Source organism: Bicyclus anynana, chromosome 20, assembly GCF_947172395.1.
Source record: "Bicyclus anynana chromosome 20, ilBicAnyn1.1, whole genome shotgun sequence".
NCBI lineage: Eukaryota > Metazoa > Arthropoda > Insecta > Lepidoptera > Nymphalidae > Bicyclus > Bicyclus anynana.
The window spans coordinates 7,708,230-7,726,844 of NC_069102.1; the positions used below are offsets into that span (position 1 = coordinate 7,708,230).

Here is an 18,615-nt window from a genome sequence, read left to right on the forward strand (position 1 = left end):
TTTATCTGGGAAATCATTAAAGCGGTTTCGCCATCAGACCCAATCATTACAAGTCAAAGGCTTCACATGTGACCCTGTGGTCGCCCTTTTTACGTCCAACATACCAAATTAAGGTAATATTCAACGAAACACGGAACACGATTTCGTATCCGAAGATACTAGTAACAACTATTTACTAGACTGCGGGCCTGCATAGCCAGACGTACCTCATTTTCTGATGGCTGAAAGTTTGTCAGCATAAGTTCCTACCATAGATAACTGCGATAGCTAATTATGGAGTTGAGCGTCTATGTTTCCTGACACCTACAATTTGTGCACCTTCAACGCAAGAGTGAATAGGCATTTTCTAGGCAAGCGCACTTCGTGTTAGACCTCATCATTGCATACCATCAGGCATGATTGTATTTGATTATGGAGTGAGACTGTGATGTGATCTTCTCGGACCTATGTGACTTTAGAACCCTCAAAACTTTGATTTTTAGTTTTCGACTTTAATTATCACCATCATGACATATAAGCCGAATTGAAATAAATTAATTTTGAGTTTTGAGTTTTATGGCTTTAAAAGGTTACAGGATGCAATGGTAACCGCCAAACCATAAAGCATAAGCATTTAAAGCATTTTTAGTTATCTAAAATTTTCCTCGGCATAATATTATGACAAATCATTTTCCTAATCGACTTAGCCACTTAGCTTCCCGACAACCCGTCGTGTTCGAATTAGACATGAGAAAATCCGCAGAACAACCAAAGTCACTGACATAAGTCAGCGAGTCGCGAAGCTGAAGTGGCAATGGTCACGCCGCATAGATCGAAGCGACGATGGATGTTGGGGTCCCAATGTGCTAGAATGGCGCACTGGTAAACGCAGTGTTGGTTGACCACCTACTATAGACCGAGGATATCAAGCGGGTTGCAGAGAGCCGAGAATTGGCTAATAAACTTTTAGCTATCATAAAATGAGGTAAGTCAGGCTATCGCAAGCTATCGTTCTATACGGATAGCGTTTGATTGACGCCAACAATAATTTATAACCCTTTCGCTAATGTGCGATTGTTATCTTTTTGTTTGCACCGGTTTTCGAATTTTTGTATCCGAATGTGTGGGATCATTAGAGATATCGCTGAGTCACTGTGTATCGTTTTAATCTGTGTTCCGATGTTGTGTTAACAAGGTAACGTAGTGTGGTAATAATTTTGAAGCGATGTTATTTTTTTCGATGCCCACTAAACTTTGTTGCTTACAAACACACTACATCAGAAATTTTAATAATGTTAATATTAATGTTTGAAATATTTTATACAAATGTATTTTATTCTCAATCGAGATAACTTTTGAACTCTTGTTCGAATGTTTAAACTCTTGTACAGCTTTTTCTATGGATTTAAGTTATTGGAGCTATTTTTGGGTTTAAAACTGCCTAAGTTAACGTACTTACGTAGAAAAATTAACAGTTACTTACAGGAACTTTAAATTTTTTATTCTAATCTCACTACTAATTTATTAAAATGTTTTGTTTTTGTGTTTGAACAATTTTTTACTTTGTCTCTAATTATAGTTCAAGCATATGTAGATAATTAATTATGTAGTAATTCGTCAATGCCAAATTAATTTAATAACTGGCAAATTATTTCGCTATTCATTTACATAATAGAATTACATTAATTTTATTAGACTTTTTTATTTAGAGATTTTGAGAATTTAAATTAGGTAAATTATCTTTCCTTGAGCATCTCAAATAATATTATAAATGCGAATGTAACTTTGTTTGTTGCGCTTTCTCTTCAAAACCTTTAAAAAATCTTTAATTATTGTAAAGCTACATTATCAGTTAGTAACAACAACACACAATAGCAACATATGGCTTCAGTTTTATCTCCATAGTCATATGGGAACTGCGGGGGGTCCGCTAGTACCTACCAAAATAAATCCAATCCATCCATCCAAAGTATACCTACAGCAAAATTTACGCCACATACGGAACGATTGCGACTTTCTTTGCGTAGAAATCCATTTTTAACTGACTTAATTTTTAGTGTAAAGGCCCATATTATATTACTTCAAGCTTAGCATACCTCAAAGACTTGGTCGCTAACTATGGAATGGCGACCCCGCACTAGTAAGCGCAGTGTTAGTAGACCCCCACCAAGTGTAACTGACGACATCAAGCGAGTCACAGGGATGGTTAGATGGATGCAGGTAGCTCAGTATCGTGATGTTTGGAAGTCCCTACAAAAGGCCAGCAGTGGACGTCCATCGACTGATATGATAATGATGATGATAGCTCAATAGCTCATTTTATAACGCACCCCGGGACGTCACGACCCTTAGTCGAGCACTGAAACAATTAACCAGTAGGTAAACCAACAATGCAATTAAAACAAACAAGACAACGAACGACTTGATGGTGGAAAGTGATCACCGCCAAACACACTGACAATGCACCACGAGAAGATCCTTCGAAGCAGATTGCGGGATTGTAGAAAATTGTTGATCCACTTGAATACCCTCAAATGATTATAATATGTGGGAATAGCGAAGATGGAAGCTGATTCCGCAGATATATGATGCATAAAATTGCATCCAAAGAAACCGGTAGTACATTGTGCTTCTAAATGTGATATCAATCGTTTTCCTATAGGTAGGTTCTATCCATTTTAATAAATAAACAATATGGACCAACAATATTCTATATTTAGATACACAAAATCGGTTTACCCAAATTGATTCTTACCACAAACCAGTAACCGCGGAACGACGGTCTAGCGTAAATTGTAATTAGTTTCAACAATCGTTTTATGATCGGAACCGATCGTTTCGATCACTTTACGACCGTTTCATTTGGGGTCATGCGTCATTAGTACAGTGAAATATAAATAAAATTACCGAAACCAGCATAGTTTACGTTTAGTGATGCTTTCATGGCGTCAATGAGAAATGATTTTTCACTGATTTGCTCGTAGTATTGTATAATCCTTATTTAATATGTATGAGCAATCAGTGATAATATGTAGTAGGAAATAGAACATTGGTTTTCAATCACCTACATAATATTAATCCCTTCAAAAATCAATTAGACTTAGATATGCCGTACACATATCTAAGTCTAAGTCAGTCGCAAAATCGAATTTAGTATTGATTTATAAGCTGCATTTGAAAAGTCGAGCTGCGAAGCTGAAGTGGAATTCGCTGGATGCTGGATCAGTATCGTGATGTTTAAAAGTCCCTACAAAAGGCCTATGTCCTGCAGTGGACATCCATCTTCGGATATGATAATAATGAAGATGATCTACATCGATCTCCTATTAGAGGGCGCCCTCTAGTTCCCAAGATAGGGCATACATACTCACATGAGATTACTTTCATTGAAAAGTAACAATGGAATGACACCACACGTTAATATAAAACGCATCATCGTCCAGTGCAAGTAATTACTGTAGGCGTCTCACTGTGATGTAACAGTTTCGTAATATTAATTACGAGACAAAAGTCGTGGCGCCCTGCCGCGGCCCTATCGAGCCTGGCGATGCCCTGAAACAATACCTTCTAACGTATGTAAGTACGATAGCCCTATAGGTACAGTCCACAACAAAATGCTTATACTCATTTTTTTTTTATTCTTCACAAGTTAGCCCTTCACTGCAATCTCACCTGATGGTAAGTGATGATGCAATTTAAGGTGGAAGCGGGCTAACCTGTTAGGATGAGGATGAAAATCCACATCCCTTTCGGTTTCTACAGGACATTGTACCGGAACGCTAAATCGCTTGGCGGTACGTCTTTGTCGGTAGGGCTAGCCACTAGCCACGGCTGAAGCCTCCCACCAGCCAAAACTTAATAATCTTCGTCATCATCATTATCTGCCGATGGACGTCCACTGCTGGACATAATTCATTGCATAGACCTCCAAGCATAACGGTCTCGAGCCGCCACCATCCAGCGGTTTCCTGCGATCCGCTTGATGTCCTCGGTCCACTTATCGGTCGAGTCGACCAACGCTGAACTTTCCGGTGCGGTTATTTTCGGTATAATAATATTAAGCAAATAGTTATTGCCCGCGATATCGTTCCCATGATGAAGTATTTTATCTCTCGAAAACAGAAGATAGGTAGGTTTATTCGAAATGAAAGTCACTATATTGTTTTTTCTAACTGTGAAGTTTATATAAAATTACAAGATGGTTACAGTTGAGTAACAGAGTGAATACCTACGTTACAAAAGATAACAATCTCTCTTTCGCATTCAAAATAGGTAAAAAAGTTATTAAGGATTTTTACATATTAAACATACTAACTATGTCTATAATATTGGGCTCCATTTTCCCCTACTATTAATAATTAATATATTCGAGAAGTTGTACGTCCAAGTAGAAACGAACCCGTGATCAATGATGACGAGGAATGTAAAATAATAGATATAATTCAAAAAATTCGATTTTGTCACTTAAATTATTTTTTATTTAGGGCTACAAATTAGATTTTTGAAAAGTAAATAAAATAACGAGAGGCTTATTCATCGTCAGTATCAATTTACACTAAATTTGCTAATGATTATTATTATTATCTTATTTTATGTACTTGCAAATCTGATTTATCTTGCACAATCATAATAAAATTCATTAGTTTGTTCTAACTTGCACTAATGTTGTGTTACCTTTCATCACAGTCCGTGCGATGTTAATAGGTACATATTGTATTCATGACACGTTGCATTAAATTAACACAGATCATGACTTTTCTACGCGTCTGTACTCAAGGGATCTATTTCCATACATAATGTTCAGTTCATTTACATATAGTACCGAGGGTGTACGAGTAATTTTAATTAAACTTTAAAAAGCAATGATGACCGTGACTTGTGTTTAACACCCGAAATAATAGAACTCGATATTAATTTGACAACTTTTTAATTAGGTATTGTTAGTCGACACAATAAGTGTTAGGGCTCATTTACACGAGCGGCAACTCTACCGACACCGCAGTGGACTGCACACGGCGACGTCTCGGCGGCAGGCGACGGCGTCGCCGACTATAGTTAGCGACGTCTCGGCGGCAGCCAACGGCAGTCGACTGCAGTCGTCGGTAGCAGCTGCCGCTCGTGTAATTGAACATTTACGAGTTCCTACGAGTACCTAATATTAAAAATGTTATTTTAATGAAAAGAGGTATTTGTATTAACTTTGTTATGACAGTGATATTATGAATAAGAGGGTAGACTCGCCACAAAACAAGTCCCGTAGACGCGGCGCTAATCTATACTAATATTATAAAGAGGATAAGTTTGTTTTGTAAGTTTGTATGTTTGTTTGATTGTAATGAATAGACTCAAAAACTACTGGACTGGCTAAATTTTATTTTGGAAAAAAATAGGGTTCCGTAAGATATTTGGGTTTTTGGACACAAGGTGTAAAAAATCAACTAGAAAAGTAGGGTAGAGGTAGGTAGGAGTAGGGTAGGGGTAGGGGTAGGCTAGAGGTTGGCTAGGGGTAGGGTAGGGGTAGTTGAAAGTTTATATCGAGTTTCACGCGGACGAAGTCGCGGGCGTCGGCTATGTTTTGATAAAGCTCATTGTCATTTAGTAATGGCGGTCTTATTGTCATTTGTGTATCGCTGTCAAATTTAGTTCAGGTTTTAGCCGCGGGGCTTCTTTCGTGGCGCGGAGTCTAAATTATTGCCTTAAAATCAGTTCTTTGTTGAGCAACGTTGTTACTGTCAAGTCCTGGGGCCTGCTTGAGATGTTTCCTGTAACACAAAATAATAGTAAAGTAGCCATCGCGTTATATAAGTAGTGAACATTTTCCGAATAGGCTCCATGATATCTAAATATATAATAAACTTCCTCATAGTCTAAAAGAGATGCCCTGGTCAATATTTAAATGTAAAATTTATAAATTATTATTAAAAAAAAGTTATTATGACATTCAAGATTATTTTATGGACATGGACATTTTCTAACTTATTATTTTCTAATTGTGACATTGTATTAATTTAGATTCTTTTTTTTTCTTCATTCAAATGTATTTAATTATTTAAGATAATTCATACACCAGTTATGGTAAAATGTATAAAGGCTCAATTGTATAATATGTACCATCATGTTAAACCTACATTTTCATGAATAAAATATCATTCATCATTCATTCATTGGACTGATATTAAATTCGATCACCGATAGAAAGCTACATACTCAGCAAGTAACATAGCTTCGAACACAGACTCTTCCAACTAATTAAAGAAGAACGAAAATTTTCTTTACTAAAAAAATATACTAGTGTTAAGGATTATTTAGATGATAAACATGCTTGGCATTGTAAATATTTTTAGTAATATAATTATAAAATGTTAAAATGAAATTATTGTAAAGATGTCAATTCTAAATGATGAAATTGTCATTTGAATTAGTTTAATAACACATATTTAATAAATAATTTGCATACCAAATTGGCAAGATACATTTGCCATCTACATCTACCGACCACCTGTATATATATCATGCATTTATCTGCAAATAAATAAATTGATTCATTGATTATTGATTGATTGAATTGTACTATACGATTGTGTACTCTAGTTCTAGATAAATTCGTTAAATGGTGATAAACAAAAAAATAAACTTCTGAGTTTGTTGGCTCTTCTCGGACAATGGAAAAAAAGGAGGGAGTTTTCAACCCTCGAACTATTATCTAAAAATATTATTAGGGACCTAACGTATTGAAAGTGCTCGAAAAACTAAATTACCTGACGTTTCGAAATTGCTCGTAAAAAAAGCTTAATTGAAATAAATGTACTTTGACTTTGACTTTATAATAATACTTTACTAACAAGATCTATCTATCTATCTAATTTCCAGATGGAGACGCAGCAGAAAGAGAAGAAAGCTCGCTCGTAGCGCAGACCGGATAAGACGCGCGCGTAACGCCGGCGTAGTCAGCGCGCCGGACTGCGTCGGCCTCACTCGCCGTTACCACGAGTGTAATATCGAGGTTCGTTACACTTTATCTTCTCTAGTGATTACATCATTATCATTATAACTGCTAGACGTTTTGGACGGCCTCCGTAACGCAGTGGGATGCGCAGTGGACTTACAAGACGGAGGTCCTGGGATCGATCCCCGGCTGAGCTGATTAAGGTTTTCTTAATTGGCCTAGGTCTGGCTGGTGGGAGGCTTCGGCCGTGGCTAGTTACCACCCTACTCACAAAGACGTACCGCGAAGCGATTTAGCGAAAACCGGTACGATGTCGTCTAGAAACCGAAAAGGTTTTCATCCTCCTCTTAACAAGTTAGCCTGCTTCGATATTAAATTGCATCGTCACTTTCCATCAGGTGAGATTGTAGTCAAGGGCTAACTTGTAAAGAATAAAAAAAAAACCACGCTGGCCCAATGCGGATCGACTTCACACTCGCAGAGAATCAAGAAAATTCTCCGGTGTGCAGATTTCCTCACGATGTTCCTTCACAGTTTGTGACACGTGATATTTAATTTCTTAAAATGCATACAACTGAAAAGTTAGTGGTGCATGCCCCGGACCGAATTCGAACCCACACCCTCCGGAATCGGAGGCAGGTCATATCCACTGGGCTATCACGGCTCTCGCACTTGCGAGTTTCGAAGCCGTGATAGCCCAGTGGATATGACCTCGATCCTATAAGAATCCGGGACCTCTATACAAATTTATTATAAGTATAGATATAGGATCAGCCTAGCTGTCCAGCGCGGAAATGCAGCCAGTATTCTTGCCACCATACCACGTGGGCATGATTTGGATAGTTATTAGAATAAGTTAGCTTAAGTTCCTTTCTTTGTCAATAAAAAAAAATATAAATAAATATGCATACCCGAGAATTTTCTTAATTCTCTGCGTGTGTAAAGTCTGCCAATCCGCATTGGGCCAACGTGGTGGACTATAATTGGCCTATCCCCTCTCATTCTCAAAGGAGACTCGAGCTCAGCAGTAAGCCGAATATGGGTTGATAACGATGCAATAAAAAAAAAAGTATAGATATCCATAAAAATGTATTGTAAAACATAAGCACGAAATGGTACCATTAAAGCCCGTAAAATAAACAAACTTTGTTCCAAACTCCAATAATGTATGCTCTAACTTTCCAGCCGTGTCCGGGTCCGGTCCGGGACCCGAGAGCGGAGCAGTGCGCGGTGTACGACCGCAGGCCCTTCCGAGGGAGGTTCTACACGTGGGCGCCCTACGTTGATGGTCAGTGTGGTCATTATTTATTAAATACTGCCTCTTTGGTCCAGTGTGGTCATTCATTATTTATTAAATACTGCCTCTCTACTCCCGTGGTTAGCTATTTCAGCTACGAACTATAACGTATAAGGTTCGAATCCTGGGTCATATTGATAAACGGCCTCCGTGGCGCAGAGGTATGCGCGGTGGATTTACAAGACGGAGGTCCTGGGTTCGATCCCCGGCTGGACCGATTGAGGTTTTCTTAATTTGTCCAGGCTGGTGGGAGGCTTCGGCCGTGGCTAGTTACCACCCTACCGACAAACGCCACCGCGCCGAGCGATTTAACGTTCCGGTTCGACGTCGTGTAGAAACCGAAAGGGGCGTAGATTTGATCCTCCTAACATGTCAGCCCGATTCCATCTTAGATTGCATCATCACTTACCATCTAGTGAGATTGTAGTCAAGGGCTAACTTGTAAAGCATAAAAAAAACTATGTACGCAGGTTGGTTGTCGTGGCCGAATATTCGGTTGGGACGATACTGTTTTAATAATTATTGCATATTTAAAAACTCATGAGTTTAAGAGCCTGTGTATGATTTAATAGTATGATAGGTATATACTAATATTATAATTTAATAGTGATATTTCGGAGGGTGTGGTTCGAATCCAGTCCGGGGCATGTACCGCCAACTTTTCATTTGAGTGCATTTTAAGAAGTTAAATACCACGTGTCTTAAAACGGTGAAGAAATAACATCGTGAGGAATCCTGCATACCAGAGAATTTTCTAAATTCTCTGCGTGTGTGAAGTCAGACCCCTTCATAATCTGAGAGGAGACTCGAGCTCAGCAAAGAGACACGTGATATTTAATTTCTTAAAATGCACATATATGAAAAGTTAAAGATGCGTGCCTCAGACTGAATTCGAACCTACGCCCTTAAAATGAAAGACAGAAGTCATGTCCACTGGGCTACCTCGGCTTTTTTTTAAATTCTATACAAGTTAACCCTTGACTACAATCTCACCTGGTGGTAAGTGATGATGCAGTCTAAGATGGAAGCGGGCTAACTTGTTAGGAGGAGGATGAAAATCCACACACCTTTCGGTTTCTACACGACATCATACCGAAACGCTAAATCGCTTGGCGGTACGTCTTTGTCGGTAGGGTGGTAACTAGCCACGGCCGAAGCCTCCCACCAGCCAGACCTGGACCAATTAAGAAAATCTCAATCGGCCCAGCCGGGGATCGAACCCAGGACCTGCGTTTTGTAAATCCACCACCATATAATACCACTTCGCCACGGAGGCCTTTGGAATTTCTTGGTTATTTATTATAATTTGTATATTCCCAGGGAACGCGCCGTGTATCCTGAACTGCCGACCGCGTGGGCAGCAGTTCTATGCATCACTAGCTCTAGTAGCTGACGGGACTTCATGCACCAAGCCGGGCTTCAGAGCTATATGCGTGCAGGGCTCCTGTAAGGTAAGTACGCCGCCCTTCATAGATGCAAAAATGCACTGCCTACCCTAAGGATTGAATACAAACTGCCTCATTGGTCCCGTGGTTAGCTGGTTCAGCTACGGACAATGAGGACCAGGGTTCGAATCCCGGGTCAGGCTAACAAAAACAAAATAGGTTATTGGGATTTTTCTTACAAGGAAAATCTTAATAGCAGCCTGGAGTTGGAAAGTTGGCGGTGTTAGTACACCCCCGTGCCTCGGAGAGCACGTAAAGTTGTCGGTCCTGCGCCTGATCTCTCACCGGTCGTGTCGGTTTGCCGTCCTATCGGATTTCGAGAGTGAGGGAGAGAGTGCACCTGTGTTTGCGCACACACTTGTGCACTATAATATATATTTTTTTTTTATTCTTTACAAGTAAGCCCTTGACTACAATCACACCTGATAGTAAGTGTTGATGCAGTCTAAGATGAAAGCGGGCTAACTTGTTAGGAGGAGGATGAAAATCCACACCCCTTTCGGTTTCTACACGGCATCGTACTGGAACGCTAAATCGCTTAGTGGTACGTCTTTGCCGGCAGGGTGGTAACTAGCCACGGCCGAAGCCTCCCACCAGCCAGACTTGGACAAATTAAGAAAATCTCAATCTGCCCAGCCGGGGATCGAACCCAGGACCTCCGTTTTGTAAATCCACCGCGCATACCACTGCGTCAAAAATTGGCGCAGTGGTATGTGTAGATCCGTGGCAGCGCCTCAAATGTAACCCTCAAAGTCCCTGTAGCTCCGAAAGTAATGATCGCAGATATCCTGTAACTTTTACAAAATTGCTTTCCTAGTAGCTTACTCCTAATATATAAACAATTTAAAAACCGCCATCATCCCTATTGCGTTGTGCACTTTTGTAGTAAAAGCGCCATCTAGTGACGAGTAGATTAACCTTAGAACTACCTTACCATAAAACTTACCAACCTTGAAAGTTGTACCGCTGATGTTTGTAAAGAAAAATAAAATAAGTACCTAATTATTATTTTGAAAACGAAAATACTACGTCAAATAAATCAATATTGCATTTGATTTATTTCTGATGAAAAATAAAATTGTATACGGACTGTTGATGTCTTTTAGTACAAAATAGTATTAGAATATAGGTACGTATTGGTGGAATAGAAATAATAAATTATTTAAAAAGCACAAAATACTCGTATGTTTATATAATGACCAATATTTCTGTTCCCCTTACCGGCAAAGACGTACCGCCAAGCGATTTATCGTACCGGTATGATGTCGTGTAGAAACCGAAAGGAGTGTGGATTGTCATCCTCCTCCTAACAAGTTAGCCCGTTTCCATCTTAGACTGCATCATCACTTACCATCAGGTGAGATTGTAGTCAAGGGCTAACTTGTAAAGAATAAAAAGAAAGTCCCAAGTAATATACTATGTTCACATGACAGCGTTTTTAAAACACAACGCTTTTATCGAGCAGGGTTGCATTTTCAATTATGGTCGTTGGAAATAGACCTTCATTTAACTGCATGCTATATTTGAACGCTTTAAAGTTTAAACGGTCGTTTTTTCGAGTAGTCTACACGCATTTGGCCCTAGGTGTGGATGTGTCACACCTAGCTATCATCGAGTGATCGTAGTCCGCGCGTGGACACCTCGCGAGTGAGGCGATCCGGTGATAGTACGGAGTTGATGTAGTGAGCGCATGCCCTTACAGCTCCACACGAAGAATACTAACCACTGGAGGGGAGGCGGTGCGGGTCGGGTCTCGGGTGGCTCTAATGAGCTACGACCTTTACCCACCTCCCCTTGTAAAGGAGGTTAGCCGATGCCACTCCTCATAAACATAATGAATTGAACAACAGCTTGTATTACATAACAAATAAATAATGAATTGAACAACCGCTTAGTTTCAAAGATACGACCGTACAAACAAATAAACTTGCTATACATATTAAATTGGATTAGGATACGTACGGTGCATTCAGAAGCCTAGGCGGAGTTGGCGTCAGGCTTTCAGTCATAATTTAAATGTAAATCTAATTAAAAACTTAGTTTGGATTCTTGAATGCTGCAATTACACCAGAAGTTACCTACAATATTATGCACAGAAAAGGGTATATTGAAATATCTAAGAGGTATTTGGAAACAACGAGGTAATGACAGGCAATGATTAGTAATTGCAAGGTTTCTAATCAATAGCCAGCAATCAAATTGACCAATGCGCTCTAATACTTAAATTAAGTATAGACTAGGGATAAGGTGTAGGTACCTAGCTACCTTATTTACATTTTCTTTTCGTAATATCTATTACCATTTAATTTATAATTTCTTGAAAGCTTATTGATATTAATTATTTTAACTGCCTTATTGGTCTAATAAACCAACTCTTGAATTTTTTTAAGAAAACTCTGTCAATAAGGTTCTCAGCTCAGAGTTAAGAACTTAGTGGTGTTTGTCCCGTGCCTCGGAAAGCAGGTTAAGTCAAATATTTAAATATTTAAGGTTTAGGGCTTAACCCTACTAACCGGAAATGGAGATATAGTATCTATTGTTTTTATAATCTTCCCAACTTGCTTCGCTTCGCATCGCCTTATGCCTATCAAAAAGGGCAAAAATATATGCAGTGCAGATTTAATATTTTTTTCAGATTCCATATTCAAAATCTGACTTACAATGGTCCACCTAACCATAGAGTTCTAGAAATTTTAATGTTTCTGATATGTTATTTGTAGTAATCTCACCTTACCGCTTTGCATCGCTTTACACCTCTCAAAAAGGGTAGAAATGTAGATTCCATATTCAAAATCTGACTTATAATGGTCCACAGAGTTCAAGAAATTATAATTTTTCCGGTATGTTATTTTAGTAATCCCACCTTACCGCATCGCATCGCTTTACGCCTGTCAAAAAGGGTAGAAATGTAGATTCCATATTCAAAATCTGACTTATAATGGTCCACAGAGTTCAAAAAATTAGAATGTTTCCGGTATGTTATTTTAGTAATCCCACCTTACCGCTTTGCCTTTACGCCTGTCAAAAAGGGCAGAAATGTATGCAGTGCAGATTTAATATTTATTTCAAGATTCCATATTCAAAATCTGAGGTCTAATGGTACACCTAACCATAGACTTCTGAAAATTAGAATGTTTCCGGTATGTTAATATGCATTCCATATTCAAAAATCTGATTTATAATTATCCATAGAATTCAAGAAATTAGAATGTTTCCGGTATGTTATTTTAGTAATCCCACCTTACCGCTTCGCATCGCTTTACGCCTGTCAAAAAGGGCAGCAATGTTTGCAGCGCAGATTCCATATTGAAAAATCAGATTTATAATAGTCCATAGAGTTCAAGAAATTGGAATGTTTCCGGTATGTTATTTTAGTAATCCCACCTTACCGCTTCGCATCGCTTTACGCCTGTCAAAAAGGGTAGCAATGTTTGCAGCGCAGATTCCATATTGAAAAATCAGATTTATAATGGTCCATAGAGTTCAAGAAATTAGAATGTTTCCGGTATGTTGTTTTAGTAATCCCACCTTACCGCTTCGCATCGCTTTACGCCTGTCAAAAAGGGCAGCAATGTTTGCAGCGCAGATTTCATATTGAAAAATCAGATTTATAATAGTCCATAGAGTTCAAGAAATTGGAATGTTTCCGGTATGTTATTTTAGTAATCCCACCTTACCGCTTCGCATCGCTTTACGCCTGTCAAAAAGGGTAGCAATGTTTGCAGCGCAGATTCCATATTGAAAAATCAGATTTATAATGGTCCATAGAGTTCAAGAAATTAGAATGTTTCCGGTATGTTGTTTTAGTAATCCCACCTTACCGCTTCGCATCGCTTTACGCCTGTCAAAAAGGGCAGCAATGTTTGCAGCGCAGATTTCATATTGAAAAATCAGATTTATAATAGTCCATAGAGTTCAAGAAATTGGAATGTTTCCGGTATGTTATTTTAGTAATCCCACCTTACCGCTTTGCATCGCTTTACGCCTGTCAAAAAGGGCAGAAATATTTGCAGAGCAGATTCCATATTCAAAAATCTGATTTTATAATGGTCCAGTTCAAGAAATTAGAATGTTTCCGGTATGTTATTTTAGTAATCCCATCTTACCGGTTCACATCGCTTTACGCCTGTCAAAAAGGGCAGAAATGTATGCAGTGCAGATTTAATATTTATTTCCAGATTCCATATTCAAAGATCTGATTTGCTAAGCCCGGGGCGTGACTGCACTGTCTAGTTCCCCCGACGTGGAGCCCCGCGTGGCCTAAAGCCATGATTTATCGTGCGCCCAGACCACACAATCGCTAATATGATAACTTGAAATATGTTGCCTTCAATCGGTTATTTAATATTCCATTGAAGAAATTTTCATTTTAGTATTAAATTATGACGGTATGTGTACTTACAGACTTCGTTACACGTTTGTTTTTGCATCGTTTACTAACATGCCCGCGACTTCGTCTGCCCTTAGACCTCTTTAATCAGTCTTTGTCGCAAAATCTGTTCTTAATTGGCGTTTACTAACAAACTACCTCTCTGCTAAATTTCATCATTCTACGTCACTCAGTTTTCGAGATTTCATGATAACCTTTCGTTTTTATATATTTAAAAGAAGATGTAATGACATTTTTTTCATTTTCAAAAAAAACGGCTCAATTTTGGTTATCCAGTTTTGGAGAGTGATGGGCAAATATAAATCAACCGGTAGTCAAAGTTCCGGAGCGAGGAAAGAACAAAATATTAGGTAATTAACTTTTCTTTAAAATTAGGTAGGTACATAAAATCGAATCGTCTAAAAATCATTTGATAAAATAAGGATGAACCAAAAAAGTTTAAAAACTTTAACCCAATTGAACCCAAATAAACTAAAAACTTTGAAATATTTTACTTTGATGTTGTTTTTCCACTTTTAAAAATGCCATCCGGTGCCTAATGACAACACTTCGTGGATATCATAAAGAATGTAGATGATATTGTCCAGTTAACATTGTTTTAATTTTTCGTTATTTGTTAAAAATGGACTTTACGGAATACGAAAAATGCGGTTGTTATTGATTTGATGTTAATTATATTAGGCAGCTAACATACACCAAAGTCAGTGAATTCACTGGCAGGGTAGGATTGTATCACGGCTAGAGAGATCATCAATATAAAATGTAGAGAGGCCAAAGTTATAGCCAGTTGTACAATAAAATATAATATAACCTGCAAAGGCTCCAGGCCTTAACTGTACAATAGATCAGTTCCCAGTTTTTGACAGTAATTGTTGTGAATTGCTGCAGATCGCTACGGATTCCACACAACCATTTTACACGGACCTCCGATCCTTCATTCTTTGTGAATACATTATAAAACATACAAGGGTCGAAGTCGGTGGTGTGCCTAATATCACAGTTTATTTTAAACAACTCCTCCTTTATTATTTTGTGTGTGTGTGGTAATTTATTACCGTGTAATATTGTCACTTGTCTCACGAAATAAATTGTTAGAAATTGTTCCAAGTATAGATTGGAATTCTGCTTTTGTAATGCTGGAAATTCTAGGTTAAACGAAGAGTACTTCAATTCCAATTTAGAATGCAAGGTTTTTGACGTGACAACGTCTTATATTTCGATGGCCGGTTGCACAGATGACGTCATGCGTCGTTCCCACTCTCTAGGGTTGCCAACTTTTTTTACAATAAATAAAGTACCTATATTCTGCTCTATGAAGATTATTAAACAGTATTTTAGAAAAACGAACATTTTCATTTGAAAAATGCAACCATTCCATCAGTATTTTCTTATGACGTTCAACTATCGTCAGTAAACCGACTTTACAGACAACCAAGTTTTTTAACAACTATTATAACTATATAGTCCGATCAATTTAGACATTCGAGGTTACATAAATTCCCACCAAGCTGAAAATCGGTAAGATTGTTTAAAATATCATTAAAAACAATTTTTGTAGATAATTGTATGATCTACAATTTTGTCTAAGGTATTTTTATGATAAACTTACCGTTTTGCTGAAAATCACGAAAAACTCATTTTTTTGACCTTTGACCTTAAATAATTTTTTTTCCTTACAGGGGAAAAATGGGGAACTTTCAAATATTGTTTTTAATGATATTTTAAACAATCTTACCGATTTTCAGCTTGGTGGGAATTTAGGTAACTTTACTCTTATTTTTTGGTTTAATTTGACCGGACTAATACTGAAATGATACTCATGTCTCAAAAAGATATATTTTTTTTCAATGTAGTAATAAACAATTTAGGGCCCCTTCAAAAAAAGTCTCAACTAGCCTATTGCGCAAGGAAACGGAGAAATACAATTAACTCTTATGACAAAAAGGAACTGTAAATAACACCGTTACCAAGTAACTTAACAAAAGATATGTGCGTTGTGTTATATCATGATCATCATTATCAACCCATATTCGGCTCACTGCTGAGGGTCTCCTCTCAGAATCAGAGGGGTTAGGCCAATAGTCCACCACGCTGGCCCAATGCGGATTGGCAGACTCTACACACGCAGAGAATTAAGGAAACTCTCTGGTGTGCAAGTTTCCTCACAATGTTTTCCTTCACCGTTTGAGATACGTGATATTTTAATTTCGTAAAATGCACACAATTGAAAGTTGGAGGTGCATGCCCCGTCCGGGTGAACACGGCCCATCCGACCGTCCTCCTATATACGCCTATGATGTAGAGTATGTTTGTGTTTTAAACTGCTGTTTTACTCGCGCGGTTCCCGTTCCCGTAGGAATACGGTGATAATATATAGCCTATAGCGTTCCTCAATAAATGGGCTATCTAACACTGAAAGAATTTTTCAAATCGGACCAGTAGTTCCTGAGATTAGCGCGTTCAATCAAACAAACAAACTCATCAGTTTTATGATATTAGTATAGATTCTAGCAATTTAGCGTGTTGCAATATCAGAGCAGACTCGTATTTTGGCACATACTTTTATTGTCTTGAATGTGTGTGTGTTATTGTATAAAAATCCAATCACTTTGAATACGAGCTTGATTAAAATTCCTACGTTACATAAGCTAAAAATTGCTGGGAACATATTAATTTCCAAAGGTAAGGAATGCGTGAAGCAGATGATAGGAATTTCACACAAACATTCCTTGTGCGGTAATGTAGCCCAGATGTAAGATTATGCGCCTCAATCGCTAGGCCTAGATACTGAACTGCTTCGTATCTCTCATTAAATGGGATTATTTAAACCTGGACATACAATTAATTGGTTTTTAGGGTTCCGTATATCAAAAGAAGAACTCTTAGAAACACTATTGTCAGTCTGTATGTCCGTCTGAATGTCAAGACCCTCTTATCTCGGGAACTCGTAGAGTGTGGCCACAGTCCATAGAAACATAAGGTGTAAATGATATCTAAACACTTATTTTATACATGTAATATTACCTCGGTTTAGTTATGATTTATATTTATTATTTACACCTTATGTTTCTATGTACTAATACAACGCTTAGCAGATAATCCTTAAAAATACTATACTAATTACATATTTGCAAACTGCACTTATTTTATACATGTTATGTAAAGTATTGAGTTGAAACTTAAACCATAGCTAAAGAAAGAAAGAAAGAAAATATACTTAATTGTACACCACAAAGAAATTACAAAAAAATATTTACTAAAAATGCACAGTGCTTATAGCTAACAAGCGATCTCTTCCAGGCATACTCATTTCTACCGTTTCCCTTGCAACTGTGAAAGAAATCAAACTTCAAAATTAATTTTAAAACAGCAAAAGTTCAATTTGTGCAGCAAGTAACGTCTATTTTGACAGGGCTTCTTTGGATTTTACAATGTAGGTATGGTTTTTAATTTATGAAGATTCATTTGTGCGGAACCCTCTGTGGGCGAGTCCGATTCGCACTTGCCTGGTATTTTTTCTTGATGACAGGTTTGAGCTTGATATCGATCTCATCAGATGGCATTCGGCAAGCAATGATGTATAGAAAAAGTGTTTTGTGTATGACAGTTGTAAGGAATAAATCCATACTGATAATTCTTAATTGGAATCTTGATCTTGGCAGTTAAACTTTAATAGAACACAACGTAGAAGTGACGCCAGAGCTTTCCACTGTTAATCAAACCTTGTAAATACAGAGTACCTACAGTTAAGTAAATATCATATTTTTCATTTGATTGTAACTTTAACATCAATTATAACCTACGAGATTTAGGTAAGACTGTTAGGTAAATTAAACCTGGTTATACAAAGTATTCATTAATATGATCATTATTTATATTCACCATTAATAATAATCAGATGAATAACATGAATTTCGTTAATTATAAACATTCATTAAATTAATTGATAATATCAACGGTAGAAATGTAAATAAAATTAATATTTAAGTTTAAACTTAAACTTTAAACTTAAAGCAGACATATAAACCTTAACAAATTACCATGAAGATAAAAACCCTACAATTCGGCGGTTTTTAATCCTTAATCTGATCAAAAACTAAAGTATAAAAAAGCTTTAAAAAACTTTTAACTCTTCTCTTGTAACGTTAACAAAAATGACTTTCTTTGTAGTATTTTTCCAAAATCAACAGAAGAATTATTTGAATTTTGTCACGTATTTACCAATTCGTAAACGAAATTCAGTCTTGAAACGTTGGAATTTCTTTGAAATCATACCATTAGTAGTATGGTATATTGGATCCTTTCTGCGAAAGAATTCAAAGTAAACGCAAGGATGTCAATGTGGGCATAATGTCCAACTTACTTGAACAACTAGTACTTGTATACAACTAATTGGTACGCAGTCTTTTGTGTTTTTTCTGTAAATAAATTCTCCACAACGACTTTTTGTCATATCGCTTTTTTACTAACATCCGTCTTTACATTTTATAGGGCGTATCATACTTCACCATCTACTAATAGATCGCATATATCTGTGGTGAATACAAAATACATTTTA

The 18,615-nt window shown here is 37.4% G+C and overlaps 1 protein-coding gene across 3 annotated transcripts in view; it reads left to right on the plus strand.

Moving 5' to 3' along the window:
- The window catches only part of LOC112045145 (thrombospondin type-1 domain-containing protein 4), a 202,843-nt gene that overhangs the window by 103,651 nt on the left and 80,577 nt on the right, over nucleotides 1–18,615 (plus strand). For all 3 annotated transcript variants that reach the window (XM_052887915.1, XM_024081228.2, XM_024081229.2), the window contains exons 5-7: nucleotides 6,850–6,982; nucleotides 8,111–8,213; nucleotides 9,543–9,673. In XM_052887915.1, the coding sequence (XP_052743875.1) occupies nucleotides 6,850–6,982; nucleotides 8,111–8,213; nucleotides 9,543–9,673 (367 nt within the window). The remainder of the gene's footprint in view (nucleotides 1–6,849; nucleotides 6,983–8,110; nucleotides 8,214–9,542; nucleotides 9,674–18,615) is intronic.